This window comes from Saccharomycopsis crataegensis (assembly GCF_037102585.1).
Source record: "Saccharomycopsis crataegensis DNA, jcf7180000000077, whole genome shotgun sequence".
Taxonomy (NCBI): domain Eukaryota; kingdom Fungi; phylum Ascomycota; class Saccharomycetes; order Ascoideales; family Saccharomycopsidaceae; genus Saccharomycopsis; species Saccharomycopsis crataegensis.
The window spans coordinates 463,991-488,314 of record NW_027043824.1 but is presented as its reverse complement, the minus strand read 5'-3'; the positions used below and the strand labels follow the sequence as shown (position 1 = coordinate 488,314).

The window sequence follows — 24,324 nt, the reverse complement described above, 5'->3', positions numbered from 1 at the left end:
TGAATTTCTTGGTACTTTGAAACAGAGCAGTCAGTAAATAGAAATATTCATCTTAATAAAAGATAAAAAAATTTACCTCTCTTCTAATATATAATCATTTCCCTGAGAAAAAGATTTTATATTCACTTAAAAAAAAAATATTCTAATATTAAGCGCTGCCATTGGAAATAATAAGGGACAAGACAAAGACGCCTTTTATTTTCTTCCAAATAAATAATACTCACAATTATTCTGTGGATAAATTTTCTCAGTTGTATAGATATATTATTTTTGGATATTGTAGTGGCGAGCTTGTTTGCTTTTTGAATGTATTGTTTGCATAACACAGAAGAAGGAAGTCGGAAGCTCTTTCCCACCTTTATATACTACAGCAAACAAACAAGTTTTCAGAAAGTCGAAAATATATCATTCATCCTGAATAATAATTAACAATGAAAAACTTATTCTTTTTATTTTCATTAATATACTTTGTTACACAATATTATTTCTATTTATGGTTTACCATTTATTACTTTAATTCACTCATTCGAGTAAATGAATTGTATATTAACGAGTCATAGAGGTTCTAAATAACGTGTAAGCCGAGCTTATGAGCTGGAGGTCTTTGTTGAGGGGTTTTGGCACTAAATTGAAAATACTAAGTATATACTAAGTATTTTCAATTTAGTGGCCATCAGAATTCTGGGGGGATAATAAAAATAAACCAAATAAACCAAATAAACCAAATAAATCAAATAAGAACCAGTACCATGGGTCTGTCTTAAGTGTCACCACACACTTTTTAAGTCCAGACACATATCCTGATTCCATAAATCAATGTACCAACTGAACACTTTAACTGACATTCCATTTCTTTGCCTCAATTATTAGTGAGAGATAATAATGTGAAGCCTTTGTGGAATGTTGTCAAAATCAAACTCAAAATCAAAATCATAATCAAAATCGACAAAATCAAATAGACCAGTGCTATGGTTTTATCTCAGATGGCACCACACATCTTTGATTTCCATAACACAAGCCCATGATTCAAACTAAGAAAAATCAATAAAATAATAATAGTAAATTAATAAAAACCAAGTAAAAAATAAACCAAATACTATTAACTGGGAAACTAGGCACCTATTTTTTTTTTTTTTTTTTTTGTTAATCAACCTCCTTCATTGCCACCACTTCATTCAAATAAGTTATCCACATTTTGAGTTGTTCCCTACTTCTTTGTATTCTTTTTTTTTCCAAGAATATATATCCAGCGATATTCCGCTGACTCTCAATATTGTGCTTTTGACGTGAAGTTGCTATATACCAGTGCAGAGGATCTTTAAAAACAATGTGGTTAGATCAGACTCCATTTTATAGCAAATATATGAGATGTGGTGGCTCAATGGTAGAGCTTTCGACTCCAGCTTTGGAATATTCTTACAGCATATTCGTGTAATCGAAGGGTTGCAGGTTCAATTCCTGTCCATGTCAATCTCATATTTTTTTGCTCTACTCGGCTCCCCATACCATTTGGGTGGTATCAAAGAATATTTGTGTTGTTTCCCCTAAATAACTTCACTGAGCTCTTTTCCTTAACTGTTGCATAGCCGAACAACAAATCTTTAATTTTCAAATTTTTTTTAATTTATTACTAAATATTATTAAACATTTTACTTAATCATAGCTAGCTCCGGATAAGATCGATGGAGCTATGTTAACAGTTGTTACAGGTGCTTCGCTTTCAACATCCACCATCTTTATGATTGCATTTCATTGAGACATTATTTAACGTGAATGCGTGAGTGACTCGTTTTCTACAATACACTTGGCATCGAAGAATATATTAATCATTTGAAAGTCAATGCCAATTGAAGCTTCATTGAGCCTTTGTGTTGTTCATCATCTCCCCTTATTTGAACCATCAAGAGCCAATCAGACTCCTAATATTCTTGATTATGTGAAAAATAGCACACGTGATAATTATGCATAGACTTTTTTTTTTTTTTTTTTTTTTTCTTTATTTTTTTTTTTGTGAAAACACCATCTGAGTCTTCTTACTCTCAATCTGTTTCTTCGATCTGTGTTGCAGCTTTCACTTCTTATTCCCCCTCTTCTTAGATCTATAAAGAAATCGTGGTTAGATCTGTTCTCTTTGCTCCTTCATCTGTTTCATACTTTTTTTTTTTCGTTTCTAGCTACTTCAATATTTTGTGCAAAAAAAAAAAAAAAAAAAAGAAAGAACTCACCTTTTATATTCTCAGAACCTGCAACAGATTCCCCCACTATCATAATGACTCTTGCAGAAGATAATAACCCTTTTCAATCCAATATAGTTCATATCGGTGGCCGGAAGTCCAAGCTTGCCGTGGTTCAATCAGAATCCATTAAGGCAAAAATAGCTACTCTTCATCCAGATTTTTCAATAGATGTCCTTGCTTTCTCCACTCTTGGTGATAAAGTGCAAAACGTCCCACTTTATTCATTTGGTGGGAAATCTCTTTGGACTAAAGAGCTTGAAATCCTTCTTATGCACAAAATCGACCCTTATGAGAAACTTGATCTTGTTGTTCACTCATTAAAAGATTTACCAACTGTTCTTCCTCCAGAATTTGAATTGGGTTGTATAACTGAACGTGAAGACCCAACTGATGCACTTTGTATGGCTAAAGATTCGCCTTATAAAACCCTTAATGATTTGCCTGATGGATCTGTGGTTGGTACTTCATCGCTTCGTCGTTCTGCGCAACTCAAGAAAAATTTTCCAAACTTACGTTATCAAGTTATTCGTGGTAACGTCATCACTAGACTTGCAAAACTTGACGATCCCGAGACACCATTCAAATGTATCGTGCTTGCTACCGCTGGTCTTAAACGTCTTGATCTTGCACATCGTATTACCATGACTTTGAATCTTGATAATTCTGGAATGTACCACGCTGTGGGACAAGGGGCTCTTGGTATTGAAATTAAGCGCGGTAATTCTCATATCAAGAAACTTCTACAAGAGATTTCACACAAGCCAACTACTATCTGTTGTTTGGCTGAACGTGCTCTTATGCGCACCCTTGAAGGTGGTTGTTCAGTTCCAATTGGGGTGGAAACTTCTTACGATCCAAGCACTAAAAATCTTACTTTGAAAGGTATTGTGATTTCTCCAAATGGTAAAGAATCTGTGGAAGATGTTTTTGCTCAGAAAATTAATGATGATAATCTAGTAGAAGATTCTGAAAATGTGGGAAAAACACTCGCTCACAAGTTGGCTCAAAAAGGTGCAAAAAGAATTCTTGAAGAGATTAACTTCGAAAAAATTAAATCCGAAGAAGAATTGGCTAAAAAGAGTGAGGCTGAAATTCCAAAAGAAACTTTACAAAGATTGAAAGTTGAGCATACAGATTTGCCTTTAACTGATGGTTTGGAGTTATGATAGATATTTCAGGGTTATATTAAACCAGTTCACATACGTCTATCCAGCTCTTTTATCGCTAATATTTTAACATTCCTTGTATTCTAAACTTATAGAACTTATAGGACATTTAATTTTTGCAAATGTGTTTTATTCAGGTCCGATAAGTTAAAAATTGAAAATCCAAACACTACTCTACATGCTCATTATTTATTAATTGGATATAAATAATGACGCTATGAGAAGTATACGCTTCTTTATGTTAGAGGGATTCTTGTTCATAAAAAATTGGCATGTTGAATAACTTAAAATCTATGTCGTTGCAACTTCTGTACATATTCATGCTTGGCACAGGATTTGGGTTTTTGTTTTCAATGATTGTTGTTTTTCTCTTGGATGTTTTTTTTTATCGCATTATACTTGCATGGGGGTATGTTGAATTATATCATTATTCCATCCATCCAAAATCATTCCAGACCACTGACTGGCAATATTGTTACCTTTTTTTTGCTTTTTTTTTTTCATATATGTATTTGCTTTATTTTTTCTTATAGTTATTTCATTTGGTGTTACGGCAGTAGGGTTTCTTTTTTTATTTTCTTGAATAAAATGCTTTTCTATCGATGTTGAATAAGTGGTGTCTCTTATTACCAGGCTGTATCGAGCTTGAATCCACTCACATTGTTGGTATTTAGCACCTGTTCATGCAATTTAACCTTAATAGAATGTTGGCAACATCACATGAACAGAGTATTAGAATTAATATAATCGCCGATTGATTTTGAGCTTAGTATTATTATTAAAGTCTTCGAGTTGTTGAAAACTGGGGTTTCTTGGATGGTGAACATCAGATGCTGGAGGTTATGGAATAATTTGTAGTAAGGTCTTCACACCTCCACAGGGTGCTTGTATGTCAAGTAAAGGCTTTTTATAGCAAGCAGCTTATTATTTCCTAGTCCTTTCTCTGTAAGTCTGTCTATTAATAACAATAAAAAAAACTGTTCGAAAACATTTTTCAAGAGGTGTTTTGTATTTCTCGAGTTGATTTCGGAAATGCAAAAAGAAATGCGCAGACCGGGAATCGAACCCGGGGCTTAACAATGGGAATGTTAAATTTTACCACTAAACCATCAGCGCTCCTTGTGCTCGTTTCTTAATGATAATTTGTGACTCTGTAGCTTTCATTGTACCACAGTTTTGGTATATATTTGAATCATCCGTTACATTGGTATATAATTTTGAAGTGTTACCGTGAAAATGGTATATGTTTCTTTGCTGAAATCTCACCAAGATTACTTTGAGTAAAAGTTGGTCCTTGTCGTTATATTTGAATCATATGGAAACTCTTTGATTCATAAAATCTTGTTCTTATTGTTACATTTAACTATGTTATTATCTACTTCATGTCTTACCTTCTATTATCTTCATTACTTATTCCTACTTATTACAGCGTCTAAACACGCTACTATTATTCTATCCCGATTTATTTATCTTTACATGCACTACATAAACTACAGATTTTCATATAAATATATTGCTATATTGATATAAATTAATTTCTGCTGGATTTTGTGATTGACACTTTGCACTTCATTTCTCTTATTTGATACTTGAGCCATATTTCTACTCTTGTTTTATTACCATTATTGTTAGTTATTATTAAACTTATAATACATTTCATTTGATACCAAGTAATATTTAATGCTAACCCATTTTGAAAAAAAAATATCATATTGATAAGCTCGCCAGGAGATTTTAATTTAATTGGTAAATCTTCCTAAATGATCTCAATTGTTAAGTTTTTAGTAATTATTTACCCAATGTTTGCAAAAAGTGGTATTATTCACGAAAAAAAATTGAAAGTTGCTGGCACAGGGTGCTTGATTTAGGTAAAGGCAGTTTAGGCAAATATTTGACAAATGAACTATGAAGTTTGGGTGAGCAAAATAATATTTTTTTTTTTTGCTTTTCTATCATATTGACCCAGTCTCCGAAAAACGCATCATTGAATCTTTTGTGTTTTGATTTTACATGTCACTAACAATTTGTCGTTCAAAGTTCAAAATTCTTATTCACGCTTTAGTGCTTTTCATATCTTTTATTTTTCTTTTTTTTTTTTTCAAAATAATTGGATACTTTATATTTTGCTCTATAGATGCACATATTAAGAATCTTACAATGTTCTTAATGATATTGTATAAGCAGCCAAATTGGTGAAAATTTCCTTGGGACCAACGGTGGTGAGCTTTCCTGGTATTATAGAAACTATCGCATGATATAAACTCAATAAATATCTATATATCATTTTTGAGACTTAATAAGAACTAATAATAGACTTTATATCAGTTAGGCACATCAATAGTGTGAAAAAAAAAGGCATATTGATCAATTTAGAAAACAGTAGTAATGATTAGACCGTGGGAACCGTCAATTTAGACAGAATGATATAGCTTCTTCACATAAATTCCCAGCATCAATGAGACATGGCAAGGGGTCAACTTCGCAAGTAAGTCAAATAGAGTGAACCAGTACAGTAACAAAGATAAATATATCATGCAAAGGTGTGAAAGAAACTTAAAACAAAATTAGGTGCGCTACACTAAAAATTGTTAAATATTCAATTGAAATTTATTCGTTTTACATAATACAATTTAACGAAACATATTGCAAAACACATTTACTAGACTTTTTTTTTTTAAATCAAATCAAAATCAAATTGTATATTAACGAGTCATCAAGGTTCTAAATAACTTGCAAGCCGGGAATTTCATGCCGGTCTTTCTAATAGATAAGTAAAATACTATAACTTTCTCACAACCTCACACTCCTTGCTTTAAGAATTAATCACATCACCGGTAAAAAACTCAACAATCAAGATTATTAAGGAAAAAAGGTGCAATATGAAAATATGAGATGAAGTCACTAGTGAATTACCCATCACTAGGAGCTTCCTGAACTGAGATGGAGGTCTTTTTCGAAGGGTTTTGGCACTATATCTCAAATACTAAGTATTTTATATACCAGTGGCATGGTAACACAACGATAACCTTCCATGACAGTGTGATAAAAAGAAAAAGTAACAACAGCGTGGATGGTTTAGTGGTAAAATTCAACTTTGCCATAGTTGAGCCCCGGGTTCGATTCCCGGTCTACGCATTTCTTTTTGCATTTCCGAAATCAACTCGAGAAATACAAAACACCTCTTGAAAAATGTTTTTGAACAGTTTTTTTTTATTGCTATTAATAGACAGACTTACAGAGAAAGGAATCAGAAAAAATGGTATATTTTTTAGCTAAAATGTTTCTAACTAACTCACAAGCACTAGTCTGAATTATAGTAGGATTTCAAGCTTATACTAATTCTCTATTTCAGCATATAAAACGAAAAATTGCTACTAGATTTTGAAAAAACATGATACAAAATTTACATGTTGACTATTGCCTTCTATAATAAATTCAAATGATCAATTAAGATTTTACTTTTCTGTTTAATCCTCCTGTATGCTTGGGTTCATATCAATATGCTGATTTGTTTATAAGCGGAAGCCACAGCAAGTTAAAAATATTAATGAAAACCTAGCTCCTCAATAAGAAATCAAACTTGGCATCATATTTCCAACTTTTTTGATAAAAAAACCGACCCAAGAATCATAGTGAACCTCAGATCCATCCCCAATTGACTGGTTGGATCCAATAACAATCCTGATTGAGCTAGAAGAGTTGTAAAGTTGCTCATATCTGCAAAAGCACATTAATTCATTTATTAAACAATTATTGATTCCTGACTGTAATTAAAATTTATCTGCATATTTTGTATATTACTAAGCTTTAACAAGAAGGTAAGTTCTCAGTAGGCCTCTGAGATCTTGATTGGATATCGTGTTGCCAAAAAGGTAACATAAAAGCTGATTGGACATCTTGCACGGTAGTTGTAGTAACATATGTATTAGCTCCAAATAAATGATGAGTTGTCGCAACTGAAGCAGAATCATAATCAAAACTTTTCGATACTCTTTCCATTGGGCTTGGTAAATTTCCATTAAAGAACACACCCTCATGATTGAATAAATTCATACTCAAAATTTAAAAGGAGGAAATAGACAGCAATCAGTTAATTGAACAAATACCTACACTAATATTTGAGATTTTTCTATTTCAGGAAGTTGGACAATTGCGGAAACTAAGTTATACTCAATGTCCAACAAAAGTCAAGACCGCATCACAATAACTGAGAAACATTAGATAATTCACTCAGGTGTCCCATCAGTATCGATATCCAAAATTCCTTTGTTGTCTTCATCCCAAATGGCTCTCTTATCCTTGAGACCCGATAATATTCCATGATCTTTACTATTTTGATCTTGATTATCGAGGTTTCGACCAGTGACAATCAAAAATTTCCCATAAATTTCAAATCCATTCATGTTATTACGGGCTTCAATAGCATCTTCTAATTCATCGAAATCAATATCAGCAAAAGTCGTTGAATTATCATCAAGATCCTTTCCCTTTCCAGTCTTAAAATATCTTGTGAGTTTTTCTGATGGTTTTATTTGTATAATATTTCCAAAGGGTATAAAAAGAGCATTGAGCTCTGGACCGGTTATCAGGATAGGAATATTTGTCACATGAATTCTATAACCTGACATTCTGAATCAATGCAGTCTATAACGACAAAGAACTCTATATATGGCCTGATTCTGTGGGGGGTGAAATATCGTGTTTTTTTTAGATTCATCTTCCTCATGGTCGAAAATTTGTGTGGTGATTTCCAACACAGACTGCGTTTAGCAAAACAGATTTAGTGACATTTTATTTTATTCCACAAATTAACAGCTAATAATCTCAATAAGCAAATAGATAGTATCATAGAGCTCATTAACCAAAATAATAATTTAAAATGGAACAGAAGATTCTCGCACATATGAACAAAGACCATAAACTCGCCCTCGAGGACTATTTGGTTGTGTATGGTGATGTCAAAATGGACGATAAAATATCTGACATCAAATTAAAGAACATTGAAAAGTCCCAGTTAATTATTTCTTTCAAACACAGAGATGTGGACTTCGAAATCGAAAAATATATTCCAATAGAGCCTCCAATGGAAAATGTTTTGAGTGATTCAAGACCAAGATTGGTGCAAATGGCAAAAGATGCTGCGGCTGCCAGAGGGTTTTCTCATGTCCAGATCAAAAAAATGGTGTATCCTAACAAGCCAGCAAATTTCGTGCTATTGTTTCTTGTAGGTAACTTGATTTTTGCCTTCTTTAAACCAACCTTGTATTATGATACTTTTTGGAATGGCCAATTGGGAGTCTCTAGCGCCAACCCTGTTTTGAGCTTTTTGAGAAAATACACATCCACTATTTTATATGCCACAGTTGTTTGTCATCTCATGGAAACTATGCTCATACTTAGACCTAAATTGAACAAATATAGAGTTCCAACTGATATTAGAATAGAATGGATTATTGCGGCTTTTTTTGAAGGGTTCGGTGCAATTAAAAGATTCAACACTTTGATTCCTAAAAAACATTGAACAACTTTAAAACTTAGAGTACTCGTGGTATCATTATATAAATTTAGTATTAGTAAACATTAGTCTCCTACAAATGAGAAAAAAAAATAGTAATTGACAAACTAAAAATACATAAAAGTACATTCTCAAATACATTCCATAAAAAAATCTAGCACATTTGCCACACCAAATACTGCCCTTAAAGTCTCACATTGCCCAAGTTGTGTTCTTTAATATATTCAGGACCCATCTCATCGTATTCCTTCCTGGTAATGAATGAATTCTTGTACGAGTCACTGAGTGACCATAATTTCATACCTCTCCATGCATCTATAATCGGCTCTTCAGCCACATTTACTTGTAGATTATTCCCGCTTGGCAAAAAGCTAGTAAATTCTCTGACAATTCTATTTTTGAAGTTCGCAGTCTTGGAAACCCCACCTGTTAGAAATATGTTTTTGATGATATCTGGAGTGACATTATTATCATTAAAATTGTAAAAATTGGACGACGGTAGTCTTTTAAGAAGCAAATTCTCTGAGATTTCCACAATTCCGGCTTGATCTAACCCTGCAATTGTTGGCTGGATCAAGATTTCAGGAACTTTGATTCTCTCCACATTCAAATGGATTTGATGTTGTTGATGCTGGTCTTCAGGATCAAAACTATACGCGCCTCTTAAAAATTTATGAAGGGTCGACTTTTTCCAATTATATTCTGAATTAAACAAATCCTCAGGATTGAAGCTAGGATCATATTTCAATAACAAATCTTCTAAAGCTTTCAATTCACTATTTTCAACCTCCAATTGCTCCTCATCTTCAAAATTAGCTATGTCTTTGTAAATCATCCAATCATCGTCGTTAGCCCCGAAAGTATCATTTGGATCATTGTCAATGGTAACCTTCTTCACATTTCTCTTTGATCTAGCACCTCCATTACCACCAGCACCACCATTACCCATTGTGTTCAAAGCGGTACTGGACGAATTTCTTGCATTTCCAGAGCCATCGGCCGCCAAATTAGCAATATTCTTCATTCTGATTTGAGCAGCGTGTGATTTTCTATCATTCAATTCCGCCTTTAACTTTTCACGCTGCTTTTTACGGTCAACAATTACCTTCAATTTAGCTCGTTTATCCTCAATCCAGCCGTCAAGATCCTTTTCTCTCCAAGATTGCTCTTGAGCTTCCTCTTCTTCTTTTCTCTTCTTTTCTATCAATTTTTCTTCTTTGGCCTTCTTACGCGCTTCATAATTGGCCTTCTGCAACTTTTGCGATTTCTTTTCTTTCAATTGTTCTTCACTTAAATCCTCATCTTTCATGTCCAATAAATAGAAATTTGGTTCTTCTTCAACTTCATTTTCTCCAATATCTTGATGTCTAGCTCTTTTCAAAGATCTTTCCAAATTGCTTAAGTATTTGTTGAAATCAGCCACATCATCAAAGCCAGCCTCACTTAGAGTTTGTATCATCTGCTTCTTAGAGATTTTATTTTCTGGATTCAATAACCTTTCCTTCAATTCGCTATAATACTTGAAATCTGCTTCCTTTTCAACAAGTTTTTCTAGTCTTGCCTTTTGTGCTTGCTCTTGTAACCTTTTCCCCTGCTCTCTTCGCTTTTCTTGCTGTCTAGCAATTTCTTCTTCAGATTTCTGCACTTGCACCACTTCATTGAAGGAAGCCTCAAGTACAACATCTTTGTCATGAAGATATTCTAGGTTCATTAAGTCATCCAACTCTGCCAAATAATCGTCACTAAAATAGCTGAAATCCTGAACCATTGTCTCAAACTGATGTGTGGTAATCTTTGTAGGGAAAAAAGGATATTTCAAGCCTATTGATTTAGATAAATATTCTACTGCTTGTTCACCTCCCCAGTTGATTCTTTTGGCAAAATGAAGTAGAGGTTTCGAATCAATTACTGGAATGATATTTGTACTTTGGTTACCACACCCTAAGATTAAACTCGACTTATTGGTGTTATTCCGGTTATTGTAGTGGAAAGAAAATAAATCAGATAACCCAAAAACGACACTGGGAACATTGTAACCTTCAAACAATAATTGGTACATGTTTTTCCTTTGAGATGCGGGAGTTGCCATGAATTCATTGATAATGATTGGATTATCCACTCCATCTTGAGAGGAAACATTCAAATGATAAAAAGAGTAATCAAGGAGCCATTCAGTCACATCCCAATTGTTTATAAGTGGGCCATCAAATGGGCTTTTAATTGAAGATTTGAATAACGGATCAAGAAAACAATCATTACCAACATATGTGAGCATCCTGTTAAGTTTTCTATCTCTAAACCGTGAAATTATAGTCGGCATGTTTAAAAAAGGAGTATCTGTATTTGTTAAGCCTGCTCTGATATTCGAGGAGCCTATATCAATGGCGATAGGTACGCCTGATTGATAATTATCATAGAACGGCTCAGGTTTTAACGAGACCCTTGGCTCTGCCAATGGGTGAACGACCGGAGGTGGGTAGTCACCACTAGAAACATTCGATTTTTTACCCTCAGAATTGATAGTCATTATAAACGGAGCACACAGAAGCCACTTTGGATATATATTTACTATATCGTAGATGCTTGGGTATTGTTGTGAAAGTTTGATGTCCAAATCCTGCTTTTCCACAAATCAGAGGCACATACACCGGGTAACCATATAATGCTACCGTGAGTTTGGTAGTTTAAAGGCTTTTGTTTGGAACTACATTTCATTGATCGAGGAAGGTAGTATGTAGTAGATATACCATTAGAATGAGTAGCATTGATATTTTCTTTTTCAAGCTCACTGATATTTATTTGCCCGTACTTTATGATTTTCAATTCAAAGGCACAAGAAGAATATTTTTGACAGATAAAAAAAAATAAGAGGAAGCGCAGGTATTAATTTCCTAAGGCAGTAAAACAGGTGGATGGCTGATGTATTTGTGTTGCTTACTTGTATTCATAGTGAATTTTTTTCATAGAGGCATATGTCTACTAGTACCAAAAGGAAAAAATTAATAGAATAATGGAGAAGACGATTAGATTAACTGTTGATTTCCATAATCCTCTGCATCTTGCTATGTTCGTGTTATCTGTAGGGGCGTTGGTGGTACCGTTGACAATGTTATGCTATGTGGGGTTGCAAGCAGTATTGGGCCAAGCTTATAATACTTTTGACCAAAACCCACAATTTCCAGTGGACCAAGAACATTTTTCTCAGTCTTCTAATAATGCTTACAGCTCTGAAATTTATTCTGTTGGTCACCACCAAGTGTTACTGAACCATCGCAAGGTTTACAACCAATTTGCCGCTTCTCTTTTCCAAAATCTTCACGAGGGAATTTGCAATCCTGATAACTCTACTGCATCTCAATTGACCAGGGACAAGAATGTGATCCCTGTGCATTCTCATAATGATTATTGGAGAACTTTGCCGGTATTTGATGCTTTTTCAAACGGGATGAACTCCATTGAAGCAGACATTTGGTTGAAGAATGATCCCACTAATGACGGCGCGATGACATTACTTGTGGGTCATAATGAGCCTTATTTGCAACCCCAACATTCGGTGGAGAATTTGTATTTGAAGATGCTCAATAATCTTTTGGATGAGGTGAATTGTGTTGGGGAAATTCCTCTGAGTGATTTTCGAAAGAATGGATTCTTCTATAATGATCCTCATACAACCACTTACCTTTACATCGATATTAAAACTGAAAGTACCGAAACTTACAAGGTATTTATAAGGACAGTTGTGGAAAATACCACTTTGATCAAAAATGGATACCTAACCTATTTTGATTTCTCTAAGAAAGAATTGGTGTGGGGTCCTTTGACCTTGGTGATCACTGGTAATGTGCCAACAGAGTTTATTTTCAAGGAAGAAATTGATGATCCTTTCAACCTTAACAAAAGAATTTCTTTTGTGGATGCACAATTGATCAATTTGGACAATATAAAGAGCAATAACGACTCAATTTCCGTCATTGGATCGGGGTCATTGAATGAAATCGTCGGTACAACCGGCATTAAATCATTTGGAGGGCTTAATGAGGAGGAGTTGAGTACAATGAAAAAAGTAGTTGAAGAGGCACATAATTTAAATATTAAGGTGAGAATTTGGGATACTCCAAACTGGCCTGTTCAAATAAGAGATATGGTTTGGAAACAATTGTTAGAGTTAAATGTTGATTATTTGAACGTTGATGATTTACTGGATGCGAGAAAGTTTTGATATTAACTCAGAATTTCAAGTTAAGCTACCATCATCGCAAATCATAAGAAATATGGGATTAATACAAAGCCCAGAAGTTTGTTGAACATCGAGACAACAACAATAGTGAAATCACAGAGGACTTTGCATACAAATATATCGAGCAGTCATTACTTAAAATACATCAAATAGTGTAGTAGATTGAGAGAAAAGCTTATCATGAGATCCTTTTTTTTTTTTTTACCTTTTTTAATTTTTTTTTGCTTTTTGAAATTTGGTTAATTCTATTCATTAATATAGCTTTTCTACTTCATATTAATAGTTCTTTAAACAAAGTACCAGATCTCTTTATTAAAATAGCTCAAATAAAATATCCCAGAGAGATACTTCCACAAATCATTGCTTTTGAATGTATTTTGTACAAAAAGAAATGCTATTTAAAATTTAGACCCCAACCCCGGGCAATAAATACAAAAAACAACAGAAAACCAACAATTTGAGACATCACCAACACAACGGTAAATCATATTGGCTGGAAAACAGAAAATGAAAAAGAAAGGTATTTTAGAGTCGCACTAGGATAATTATAATTCAAAACATGATTGATAATAATAGACTGGGGTACAATGGTGCCCAGTGTCCAATAATCTAATCATCACCATGTGACATGATCCGCAAAATATGTAAGAATAAATTGATAATATCCAAGTACAAAGTAATGGCAGCACTGACTTCTTCTTCAGGATGAAGCTTTCTCATAATGATTTGAGTATCAACAATGATATAAACTGAAAAAATCAAAGCACCAATGATACTGTAAATATATTCAGTAGTAGAGGAGTAGTTCAAAAACATACCGAAGAACGAGAAAGTGACCATGGCCAACAATGCATAGAATAGATAACCTTGAAGACTGGTGAAGTCATACTTGGTTTGTAAGGCAAATACTGTCAAACCTAAAAAGATTACTGATGTTAGGAGTACTGCATTAATAACGACATTTGTATCGTAAATGGTGGTAATTACGCCGACAGCATAAGATTCACAAATAGTGAAACCCGCCAACAATAACAAGTTATAAGGATATGATCTGCTTTTAATAAATGCAGCAATCATGAATCCCATGGAACCAACTAGAGAAACAATTAACAACCAGCTGTTATTATAGGCAAATTGTTTAACTGGCTCACACACATTGATAAGTAGCCCAATAGCAAAAGTAACAAATAATTGTGCAGTTAATAAAGTGTATACTTTTCTAACAAACATCTGTCTGATTGATAGCTCACATCCAGCAACATTAGTTCCGTATTTGAAATCGTCTGGGATATTGTCTCCATTGGCAGTGGCATTGTTACCAGCACCTTCTGGATTCAAGATTTCATCGGAATAGCTTGGAGGGGCACCTGCTGGTGATAGCGGTTCATAGGCTGGTTGGCTCATATTTTTCTTTCTTGTTCTGTTGCTTTTCTTTTTCTTTTTAAATGCTCATTCAGTTTGCCTTTATAATTGATTGGAAGTAATATGTGAAACAAATACAGTGTTTTCATTTTTTATTCGTACCAACCACCGGAAATGTTCATACCAGTGGCAAAAAATAATTCATACCGACCCCCGGTATTTTTCGTACCACCGCAGCGGGATTTATTCAGACCATCTAAGAAAAATAATTCATACCTTTGCATTTTATTTATTCATACCAACAGGAAATAAAATTCATATCAATTCCTTTCTTTTTTTAAGTGACTGGCTCTATAAGCCTCTAAGCTACTCAGTTTAAACAAATTATACTCATTTTTTCCATAATTCTGTGCTACTTTCTATAAAACCGGATATCTATAATAATATTAATAGTAGCACGTGATTACGGTTTTCAAGAAATGGGAACGAATGTATGGTAGGAGCTGTTCTCCATTTAAGATGATGAATTCCCACTTTTGACATTCAATTCGGTCTTTATATGATCACCAGATTACTTACAAAAAAAAGCATAAGATTTTACCATCAAAACTAAGTATGGACTTGAAAGCCAAGCTACTAACTGATGGGTATGTTGATGGCCTAGGTAATAGATTCTATGCTGAACCCAGTGAAATGACTTTAGAGTCTGAAATAGCACCAGTTGAAGCTTGCTTTAGTTACAGTGACTATAAGCATTTTGAAAAACCTGGTATTATGGAAATTGATCCTATTTTCGAAGAAGAAGAAGATGCTAAGATGGAAACAGAAATGAAAGAACGAAGATATAGAGGTTCGTACCGGTATTATAATCAAGCTGTCAAACAAAGATTTTGGCACTTGGTCATGGAAGAAGGTGTATCAGCTTACAAGGCTGCAAAATTAGAAGATATACCTTTGCAAACTGCTTACACATGGAAAAGAAAGTGGAACAAAATACTTGTCAATGAATTAAATGGTATCTCGAAGCCAATAAAGAAAAGAGGTCGTAAACCCCTTCTCACTGATGAACATAAGGAATTCCTTCAAAAATTGATAAAGGAAGATGCTACAGTGACTCTCGATTTTATGTTGGAGAGACTCAAGAAAGCCTTCACCAATGTAAGAGCCAAGGCTACAACAATCTATAACTTTGTAACCAAGGTCTGTAAGCTAAGTCTCAAACGTATTTCTAAATGGGCTTTGAGAAGAAGTCTGGAGGAATTGAAGAAACAGAGACTCGAGTGGGCAGAGAAGTATAAAGACAAGCTCGACTTTAGTCAAAACTGTATTTTCATCGACGAAGCAGGTTTCAATATCAGTATGCGGCGTGAGTATGGATGGTCTGCTGTGGGTGAAAAAGCAGTTCTTACTGTTCCCGTAACCAGAGGGCTTAATATTTCGTTCATTGGGGCAATTTCTGTCAAAGGTTGTATTGAATTAAAGGTCAGAACTCCAGTGGCTACATCCAATAAGAAGAGAAAACTTGATTCAGAAACGACCATTGACAAAGTGAGTAAAGGTACTACAGCTAATCACTTCTACAGTTTTGTAAAGTCAGTGATCCAGCAAATAGAAAATAACGAGGAGCTCAAAGGTATGAAATATTTGATCCTTGATAATGCTGCCATTCATAAACGACGTGATCTTCAGTTACTAGTGGCACTGAGTGGCTTGGAACTTGTGTTTTTACCTCCTTATTCTCCAGGGTTGAATGCTATAGAAGAATTCTGGTCAGTGTGTAAGAGTAAAGTCAAAAGATCAAACTTGAGCAAGAAGGAGCAATTAACTCCAAGGGTGAAAGAAGCCACAGAAAATATTTCCCTTGATAGTTACAAGGGATTCTGCAGACATGCTTCTAGACATATTGATCTCTGTTTACAACAGCAGCTCTTTTGAAAACAAATACCAAAGATGAAGAAAAAAAATTAGAAAACAAAATACAGAAAACAAACCAAAAAAAAAAAAGTAAAAACTATAAAAAAAATTACATAAAGACGCAACAAAGCTCCAAAACAAATTAATGAAAATTTAAAATTTTAAGGAAGGACGAAACCACTCCAAAATTTGGTTATGAGCCTTTGAAATGGTAAATGAGTATTGCAAAGGGGCTTTATTGGGTGTGCGGGTCCCCTATAACATGTTTAATAATATCAAAGATAAAATATTAATGAAAGCATAAGAATTTTATGCATTTAGTATGAATTTTGTATTCTGTTGGTATGAATAATTAAAGTGCAATAGTATGAACTATTTTTCTTAGATGGTCTGAATAAATCCCGCTGCGGTGGTACGAAAAATACCGGGGGTCGGTATGAATTATTTTTTGCCACTGGTATGAACATTTCCGGTGGTTGGTACGAATAAAAAATGAAAACACTGTATGCGTTTCAATTTGCCTCTTCTTATTTTTTGTGTCAACTGTATGATGGGTTACATGGGTAACCCGGATTTCTATAACTATTGTGCCGATTAATGTCACTAGGATGATAGTAAATAGACATAAAGGCTCCACTACGATCCTAGTTTATTGGCTTTTTTGTTTTTTTGTTATTGATCAGGAGCATTCCTCTGTACTTATGGCGAAATATATTTATGGAATATAAAATTTTGAAAATATTTACAATTTATTTAGTTTATTATTTCTTGCCCTTTCTGGTTTTTTGGGCTTTGTTCTTCTTGGAGACGGCACTAGAGACAGTTTGACTGCCGCCAATGGATTTAACTTTGGAATTATTCTTCACAATATTGACAAGAGATTTGAGGTCATCTCTCATCAACTTCCCTTGTTCTTTGAACTGCCAAGCAACCCCTTCTTCCGCTCTTAATCTCTTCAGTTCTTGTCTAACACGCTCATTAATTGCACCGACTTTGTCATCATAAGAAATCCCCAAATCAGCTTCTTCGATACTTTCCTTACCAAATAAATGATCAAATAATCTTCCATCACCCCAGAAGAAACCTTTTCTATCGGCAATCCAAGGAATTCTTTTATTGCCTTCTTTTAATAAAAACAAAAATGATCCCTTATCAGCGGTCAAGTAAAAACCTTCATTTGTGAAAATCTTCGTCTTATAACTTCTATTCAACATAGAGAGAGGCATGGTATGAATTGGGGTTGGTCTCCCTGGGAAGATTGGATGGCTGGTGAACTTGACCATTTCAACAGGATTATTCTTCAATTCGTTGCCACGGATTGGAATGTACCACATTCTTCTGATCAATCTGGCAGGAACTGTAAGGAACATCGCGGCTAACCCAATTGGAAAAGCAAAGACCAAAAGGGTCACAAAGTTTCTCGAAATGAACATCACCAAATTGTGCATTTCTGGCAAATCTTGTTCATTGGTGGAATAAATTTTCCAGGCAGAATTAGTGGCAGATTCTAAGAAAATCAAACCATAAATGATGGCTACCAAGGCAAATGCCCCACAAAAAACAAAATACAAACGGTGAGATTCCGCTTCATAAATGAGCTCTGGTTCAGTTGATGATTTCAATTTCTTTGCCATTGACATGAGGCTTGATCCTGGATTAGGAACTCCTGGTCGTGGGATCAATACTGGGACGGCATCTTTACTAAATGGGAATTTTGGGATTCTGCTCAGAACCGTGTTGGTTTGATCGGTCTCACCTGGAATATGCTGATTTACCTGTGATTGGATAATATTTTTGGAGATTTGAATATCTTTTTGTTGCCTTAGAGTAAGCTGAGGCTGGTCTTTATCATCTTTTTTCGTTGGTACCGTAGAATAGAGTCCTTTAGATGTTACAAGAGTGATTTGTAACTTTTGTGGTTTCCAAGCAACCGTTATACTAGGTTGAGTTCTCTTGAATGAGAATGCAGCCTGTCTTGTAAGACGAAAGAGACCTACTTTGTTCATCACTGGTGATGGTTTGAGGATGGTGCGGGTCACTATTGGTTTTGGCCTTCAGCTACCTGATGATTTTCACATATGAAGAAGAAAGATCGAAGGAAAAAAAAAGTTTCAATGCATAAATCACATTATACATACAGCATTATACATTATACATACAGCATTATATGTTATACACACACGTGACAGAGAATATCATGTGCCAAAATAACGGCACTGTCAAAAAAAAAAAAAAAAATTTACAAAAAACGTTCAATTTTTTTTTTGCCACTTACACCCCCTAGATGCCATCATCACACGTCTGTCTGTTTCCCTTGTATTGATACAGGTGCTTACAATATATTTAAATACAAACGGCGGTGAACAATTATCTATTTATCGCAACCATTCTCACTCTTCTGAGAGTGTGGCGTCAAACCCAATTGATTATTCCATCTGTTCCTTCTCTCATCCAGGAGCTTTTTGGCCGCCCCTACTACTTGAGGGGAAAACAGCGTCCCCCCCTAAAAAAAAAAATAAAATAAAATAAAAAAAAAAGAAAACTTAAAAAAGAAATTCAAATCCGACCCTCCAACTATTGCACGTTGTTATTGTGAGCGTCTGTTTTTCTAATAACTAAACCACATATTAGTACTAGTATTAATATTGACTATTGTTTGCGCATCCCTTGTTAAATAGTCATAACGTGTTACAGCCGTTCTTGGCCTCGTGGTGTTCGAGTCTTATTATTGTATGTCGTTTTTAAGTTAAATTTGGGGGAATCTTTTGCAATCAATTAGCTTTTCTTCCTCTTTCTTTTTTGCCTCCCCGATATAGTATTATTTGGGACGAATTATTCTTGACTTCACAAACGATTTTATTAACGAAACATTTTTCTTTTTCAATAATTATTTTCTGGCAGTTTCCTGAAATATCAAAAGATGGCGGCTACTCTACACATCATCCGCGCTTCAGATAACCTCAAGAGGAAACGTCTACATGAAGAGATTCAAGGCTTCAATAAGACTGCATATGATCGTCGGCTTCGGCGTCATCATATTTCTCACAGAAAACCAGTTGTTTCTCATAAACAACAAAATAATGAAAATTTCACCCCTCCGCCATCTCTGTTCTCTGGGGTTTCATCTCCGGAATCATCTCCAACATCATCTGAGCATTTGGATTGTATATATAATAAAAAAAGCAAGGGTATTGATATTATAACGGATGAACTTCACAGTTTTCCAAAGAAGAAACCAAATCAACAAGTGAATGTTCGTGTTGATACTGGGGTTGCCAATAACCAATGCATGAACAAAAATAATGCAAGCTTGGACAGCCTTGAATCAAATTCAGACTATATCATTCTTTGTTCGGCACTCAACCTACTTTATTCACTGAGACAAAAGGTAAAAAATGATATTGTTGAACTCAATAAGTTGAAAAAAGATTTGAAGGAAAACCCTGCCAAATTAAGATCTTTACTTGATGGATCAAACAATGAAATCCCATCAAGAAATTCAATTCTCAAATGTCCGATCATAGATTTCACAAACTATGGCCTTTCTTATAGGGATGAACAAACTTTTATACACGATGAACTCACTCGGGAAAATAGTGAACAGAAAGAACTTTTCAAGGTGACTAGTCCCTTTGGTTGATTAAGGGAACCTTTTCTATCATTTTACTTTTTCTTTTCTTGATTCTATTTTAACTGGTTATGAGTAGCCCCCGGTGATACCGGGCCAGGCGGTGGTGAATTTGCCCATTGGTAACAGTTTACATTTGTCTTTTTTATTTGTTTCTTTTTCTTTTTATGATGGGTGGCTAAATCTTCAATGTTTTTTGTCTGGGTTATCTAAAGTTTTCGGTTTATCTTATATTTTCTTTTTGTTTTTGCGTTTCTGTTTTGCCTTTCCCTATACCTAATATTTTTGTAAATATTTTTGATCTGGAAAAAACAAAATGATATAAATATCTTTCTAGAAGTTGGTCAATATCAAGCGCCAAAACCTTTCAAGGTTTTTCGTATCCTATTTCTATGTATTTAATTCAATAACAATTACACATGTTGTTCTCTCGTCTTTTAGTTGTAACACGTCAAGTAATCGGTTGATCTGGGTAATACCTGTCCTTTCTTTGTTTAGCACAAAGTTTTTTTTTTTTTTACAATACTAAACAGACACACAATGCTAAAGTTATCAAGTATAATTTAAGCATTATTGGCTTCTGGTTAGGCTAAATAATAAGGGGCATTTGCAGATTGATACATTCCTTTTCTTTGGTTCTGTGTTTTTGATTTCATTTCTATAAATCTTTTTTTTTTTTTTTTTTTGTTTTTTAGTCTAGTATTTAATTTGTTAAGTGATACGTGAGGATATCGAACAAGGAATTTACAGCACAGAACAAGACCAACCAAATAATGGAATTGGTGACAGATAAAACAAAATTATGGTATTTCCCACCGGATTCAGAAGAAGATGTTCCGAGATATGCCCTACAAACCGCCAAAGGTTCCAACGGGGAGTTTCTCATTTATGATGAGATTAAACTCTTGACCAACGAGGATATTTTGAAGATTCAACCATTGAGGGTGAATTCAGACCAAATGCAGGTTAACTTCCGAAACTCATCGATTGGCAGTGCCAATTTCGATGACGATGAAGCAGAGGATCATTTCACCAATTTTGTTAGTCAATGGAAGAGCGGGCTTAAATTCATTGAGCAGTCAAAAAGTGAAACCACCTTAGCCCAACTTAAACAACAACGTCAATTAGAAGAGAAAAAACGCCAAAAGATCCAATTATTCAAGTTCTTGTGCTCTAATTTGAAAAACTATATCAAACCTAGCGACATCAATGTGAGGATCATCACATGGAATTTGCAAGGAAACTCCAGGGTGTTTGAAACCGAAAGAGAAAACTTGAAGAAGTTATTGAATGTTCAAGGTGATTTGAATGATCCTAACATTAAAGCACCCGATATGTACATTATTAATTTACAGGAGACCGTGATATTAAACACTCTTTCATTTTATTCATCCCCTGTGTTGGTAAATGAATGGGCCAATTTTATCATTGGAATTTTGAATGAGGAGTTCACTGATGGTCGACCTTCAAGTTCCAGTAGTAATTTGACCGCATCTGACAGGATTTTAAATGAAGAAAAGGATTCATTGAAGTATGATTATTTGGTGGATAATAGATTAGTGGGTCTATCGTCGATTATTATTGTTAGACAGTGCTTGAAGAGGCAAATTTCCAATATTGAAGTATCGACTACCGGTACAGGAATTTTGAATATGTTTGGTAACAAGGGAGCAATCTTAATTAAGTTCACCTTCAGTTATGATAAAGACATTTTACCGTATATCACTGATGAAGCAACTGAATTGACAGACCAAGAACGGAAAGACATTGTTCATGGATATAAATTTGTGGTGGTCAATACACATTTAACAGCGGGCGAGAACAATCTTGCAAAACGGAAAAGGGAACTTCAAGCTATTGAAAAAAATCTAAGACTCAAGGAATATTTTAAAGACGACAGCTTCTATTTGGTGAACCCTTTGCTAAGTTACGACTATTTTAACAGTAATAGTACCAATGGCGGTGATATTGACCCATTCAAATTTAATGATCAAGAGACTATGAGGGATAATAGATTGATAAGTATGGAAGATTTGACGTTGAAGAATAAGGGGAATGATGAAACTTCAAAGAAAAATTCATTGGCCAATGGTGAACAATTCCAGGATATTTCATTAATGGCTGAACAAGGGTCTACGATTACCTCACCTAAAGAAACAGCGTCCAAAATCGTGTCGCCACTACTTGGATTAGCAGATAAGTTTCCTAAATCTCCATCTTTATCACTAAACGATGGTGCCACTTTCAAAGTTACATCTCCAAACATTTCTGATCTGAAAACTTCATTTTTTAATGACTGCTTTGTTTTCTTTGGTGGGGACATGAACTTCAGACTAGTTCCTTTGGGTAATGACTTACAACCGACAGACGCTACTGCTAATAATATCAATGAGGCAAATAAAGAATTCCAAAATGAGGTGAAGGAATTAGTGTTGCAAAAAAGAATCGATGCCTTGTTGGAAAGGGACCTGTTGAGCATTGAAAAGGGAAACTTGAATATTTTGGGTGGTTTCAATGAAGCACCAATTGATTTTATGCCAACTTATAAATGCATGGTGAAGCAAAATAAACCGACAGTGCCATCTTCTAGTGAAACCATCACTTCAGGAAGCATAAATGAGGTCAGTGAAGATTCAAACATTGATATTGAAGACCTTTCTATCAATTCAGGACCATACGATGATACTCCTTATGATTTTGCTCGTATTCCTTCATATACTGATCGTATTTTCTTTAGTGAGTCGAATATCTTTGAAGACGACCCGTCAGAATCTCCTCATGATTCTTCATCAAGACATATTAGGGTGAATAAATACGAATCGGTACCAGATTTCACTAGCAGTGATCATCGACCAGTCTATTTAGATTTAACGTTACAAAAACTAGACCTTATTGATTTTGATGAACGATACAAATTGATGAAGAGTTTTTTGAAAACTGTTGACTTGCAAGAGAATTCTAAGAAGCCAGTGGCAGAAATTTCTCCAATTGATATGAAAGTTCAAGATTTGAAAATTTTCAATAAACCGATGGAACATGAAGTTGTGATCGAGAATAATGGTAAAAAGAGATTTTCATGGGAAATTGTGAACTACGATCCTAAGAATTTAAATAAGTTTGTCCAAGTCGAATCAACCTTGGATACTAATGACGTTGATGACAAGGGTTTGTTTGAGAATTATTTGAAGCAGCCAGTGGTGGAAGTTTTTCCAACTCAAGGAACCATTCCAGCATTGGGTAAAATGAAAGTGAAGATTAAGGTGAATTCTGTCAAGGTGGGAATTAAGAAAATTTTACTATCGCTTATTCTTCGAATTATTGGGGCAAAAGATTTTTTTTTAACTTATGAGTTCATTACCAAGAACTCTATTTTTGGGGAGTCTTTGGATTTATTGAATAACATCAAAGGGTTTGGCTCGTCTTCTGGAATCCCACCTTCAATTTATGAATTGGTTAATTACTTGAGTAACAATTTGCACCAAGATATGTTCAATGATGTTTATGATTTCAATGGTAGCAGCAAGATGGAGCTCGAGTCCAAAATTCTCGATGATTTAGATTTATCAATAAGAGAGCAATTAGAAAATAGTGAAGGATTGGATCAAAACTATATAAAACAGACCACAAAATTCAACGGAGAAGACGAGACTAACAGTATTGCCAACGCAATGGTAAGAACCTTATTATTGTTACTCAATAATCTAGATGGTGGGATCATTCCAAAAGAATTTGCAACTTTTATTCTTGACGACATTCAACTACCATCGTTTTTCAACTTGAACATCAACAAGTTCGAATTACAATCAGATATCACTACTAAGGTCTTGGAGTTCTTGCCAGGGTTGAGAGCTAATGTATTTATGTACATTTCCTCATTCTTGACTCTTTACTTGAACCAATTTCAGAATGCTGATAGAAATTACTTGGCTTCTTTGTTCGAAGAGGCATTGATAAGCTTACCTGCTGATGCATCAAGGGCAATCAAGGGAAAGAGAAGAGAAGTTTTGAAGATCTTGATATAGCTTGTTTACCGAACAATTTCTTTCAAAAATTTTTGTGACGCTTTTTATATATATGTTCATTTCGGTGGTTTTACTGGGTTTTGTTTTTGTAGGATTAAAATTTTTGTATTGATGAATTATGTGAGCTGTTTTTTTTTTTTTCCTGAGCTATTTGTTTCTATACTTTTTTTTGTTACTTTATTCATATTCATATTATTTTGTTAGACATCAGCTCTAGTTCGAAGAATACACAATAAATCTTTT

General features: G+C 34.4%; 10 protein-coding genes across 10 annotated transcripts; 5 read left to right on the top strand and 5 right to left on the bottom strand. All coding sequences in view use genetic code 12, as the record gives it.

Moving 5' to 3' along the window:
• Positions 1-2,269: 2,269 nt before the first annotated feature.
• On the top strand, positions 2,270-3,403 carry HEM3 (hydroxymethylbilane synthase; the record flags this gene model as incomplete). Its single annotated transcript, XM_064996370.1, has 1 exon — positions 2,270-3,403. One exon carries the CDS (start codon positions 2,270-2,272, stop codon positions 3,401-3,403), a length of 1,134 nt encoding a protein of 377 aa, XP_064852442.1.
• A 3,807-nt stretch (positions 3,404-7,210) lies between these two features.
• On the bottom strand, positions 7,211-7,456 carry DASC09_027660 (uncharacterized protein; the record flags this gene model as incomplete). The annotated part of the gene is made up of 1 exon (XM_064996369.1): positions 7,211-7,456. One exon carries the CDS (start codon positions 7,454-7,456, stop codon positions 7,211-7,213), a length of 246 nt encoding a protein of 81 aa, XP_064852441.1.
• Positions 7,457-7,629: 173 nt separating this feature from the next.
• On the bottom strand, positions 7,630-8,031 carry DASC09_027650 (uncharacterized protein; the record flags this gene model as incomplete). The annotated part of the gene is made up of 1 exon (XM_064996368.1): positions 7,630-8,031. The coding sequence occupies one exon, from the start codon at positions 8,029-8,031 to the stop codon at positions 7,630-7,632; it is 402 nt and encodes a 133-aa protein (XP_064852440.1).
• A 251-nt stretch (positions 8,032-8,282) lies between these two features.
• On the top strand, positions 8,283-8,924 carry DASC09_027640 (uncharacterized protein; the record flags this gene model as incomplete). Its single annotated transcript, XM_064996367.1, has 1 exon — positions 8,283-8,924. One exon carries the CDS (start codon positions 8,283-8,285, stop codon positions 8,922-8,924), a length of 642 nt encoding a protein of 213 aa, XP_064852439.1.
• Positions 8,925-9,102: 178 nt separating this feature from the next.
• ARP5 (actin-related protein ARP5) lies at positions 9,103-11,445 on the bottom strand (the record flags this gene model as incomplete). The annotated part of the gene is made up of 1 exon (XM_064996366.1): positions 9,103-11,445. The coding sequence occupies one exon, from the start codon at positions 11,443-11,445 to the stop codon at positions 9,103-9,105; it is 2,343 nt and encodes a 780-aa protein (XP_064852438.1).
• A 483-nt stretch (positions 11,446-11,928) lies between these two features.
• Positions 11,929-13,137, top strand: DASC09_027620 (Aim6 protein; the record flags this gene model as incomplete). Its single annotated transcript, XM_064996365.1, has 1 exon — positions 11,929-13,137. The coding sequence occupies one exon, from the start codon at positions 11,929-11,931 to the stop codon at positions 13,135-13,137; it is 1,209 nt and encodes a 402-aa protein (XP_064852437.1).
• Positions 13,138-13,764: 627 nt separating this feature from the next.
• BXI1 (Bxi1p) lies at positions 13,765-14,559 on the bottom strand (the record flags this gene model as incomplete). The annotated part of the gene is made up of 1 exon (XM_064996364.1): positions 13,765-14,559. One exon carries the CDS (start codon positions 14,557-14,559, stop codon positions 13,765-13,767), a length of 795 nt encoding a protein of 264 aa, XP_064852436.1.
• Positions 14,560-17,192: 2,633 nt separating this feature from the next.
• MRX15 (Mrx15p) lies at positions 17,193-18,437 on the bottom strand (the record flags this gene model as incomplete). Its single annotated transcript, XM_064996363.1, has 1 exon — positions 17,193-18,437. One exon carries the CDS (start codon positions 18,435-18,437, stop codon positions 17,193-17,195), a length of 1,245 nt encoding a protein of 414 aa, XP_064852435.1.
• Positions 18,438-19,351: 914 nt separating this feature from the next.
• DASC09_027590 (uncharacterized protein) lies at positions 19,352-20,071 on the top strand (the record flags this gene model as incomplete). Its single annotated transcript, XM_064996362.1, has 1 exon — positions 19,352-20,071. One exon carries the CDS (start codon positions 19,352-19,354, stop codon positions 20,069-20,071), a length of 720 nt encoding a protein of 239 aa, XP_064852434.1.
• Positions 20,072-20,832: 761 nt separating this feature from the next.
• On the top strand, positions 20,833-24,081 carry DASC09_027580 (uncharacterized protein; the record flags this gene model as incomplete). The annotated part of the gene is made up of 1 exon (XM_064996361.1): positions 20,833-24,081. One exon carries the CDS (start codon positions 20,833-20,835, stop codon positions 24,079-24,081), a length of 3,249 nt encoding a protein of 1,082 aa, XP_064852433.1.
• Between the last annotated feature and the right edge of the window lie 243 nt (positions 24,082-24,324).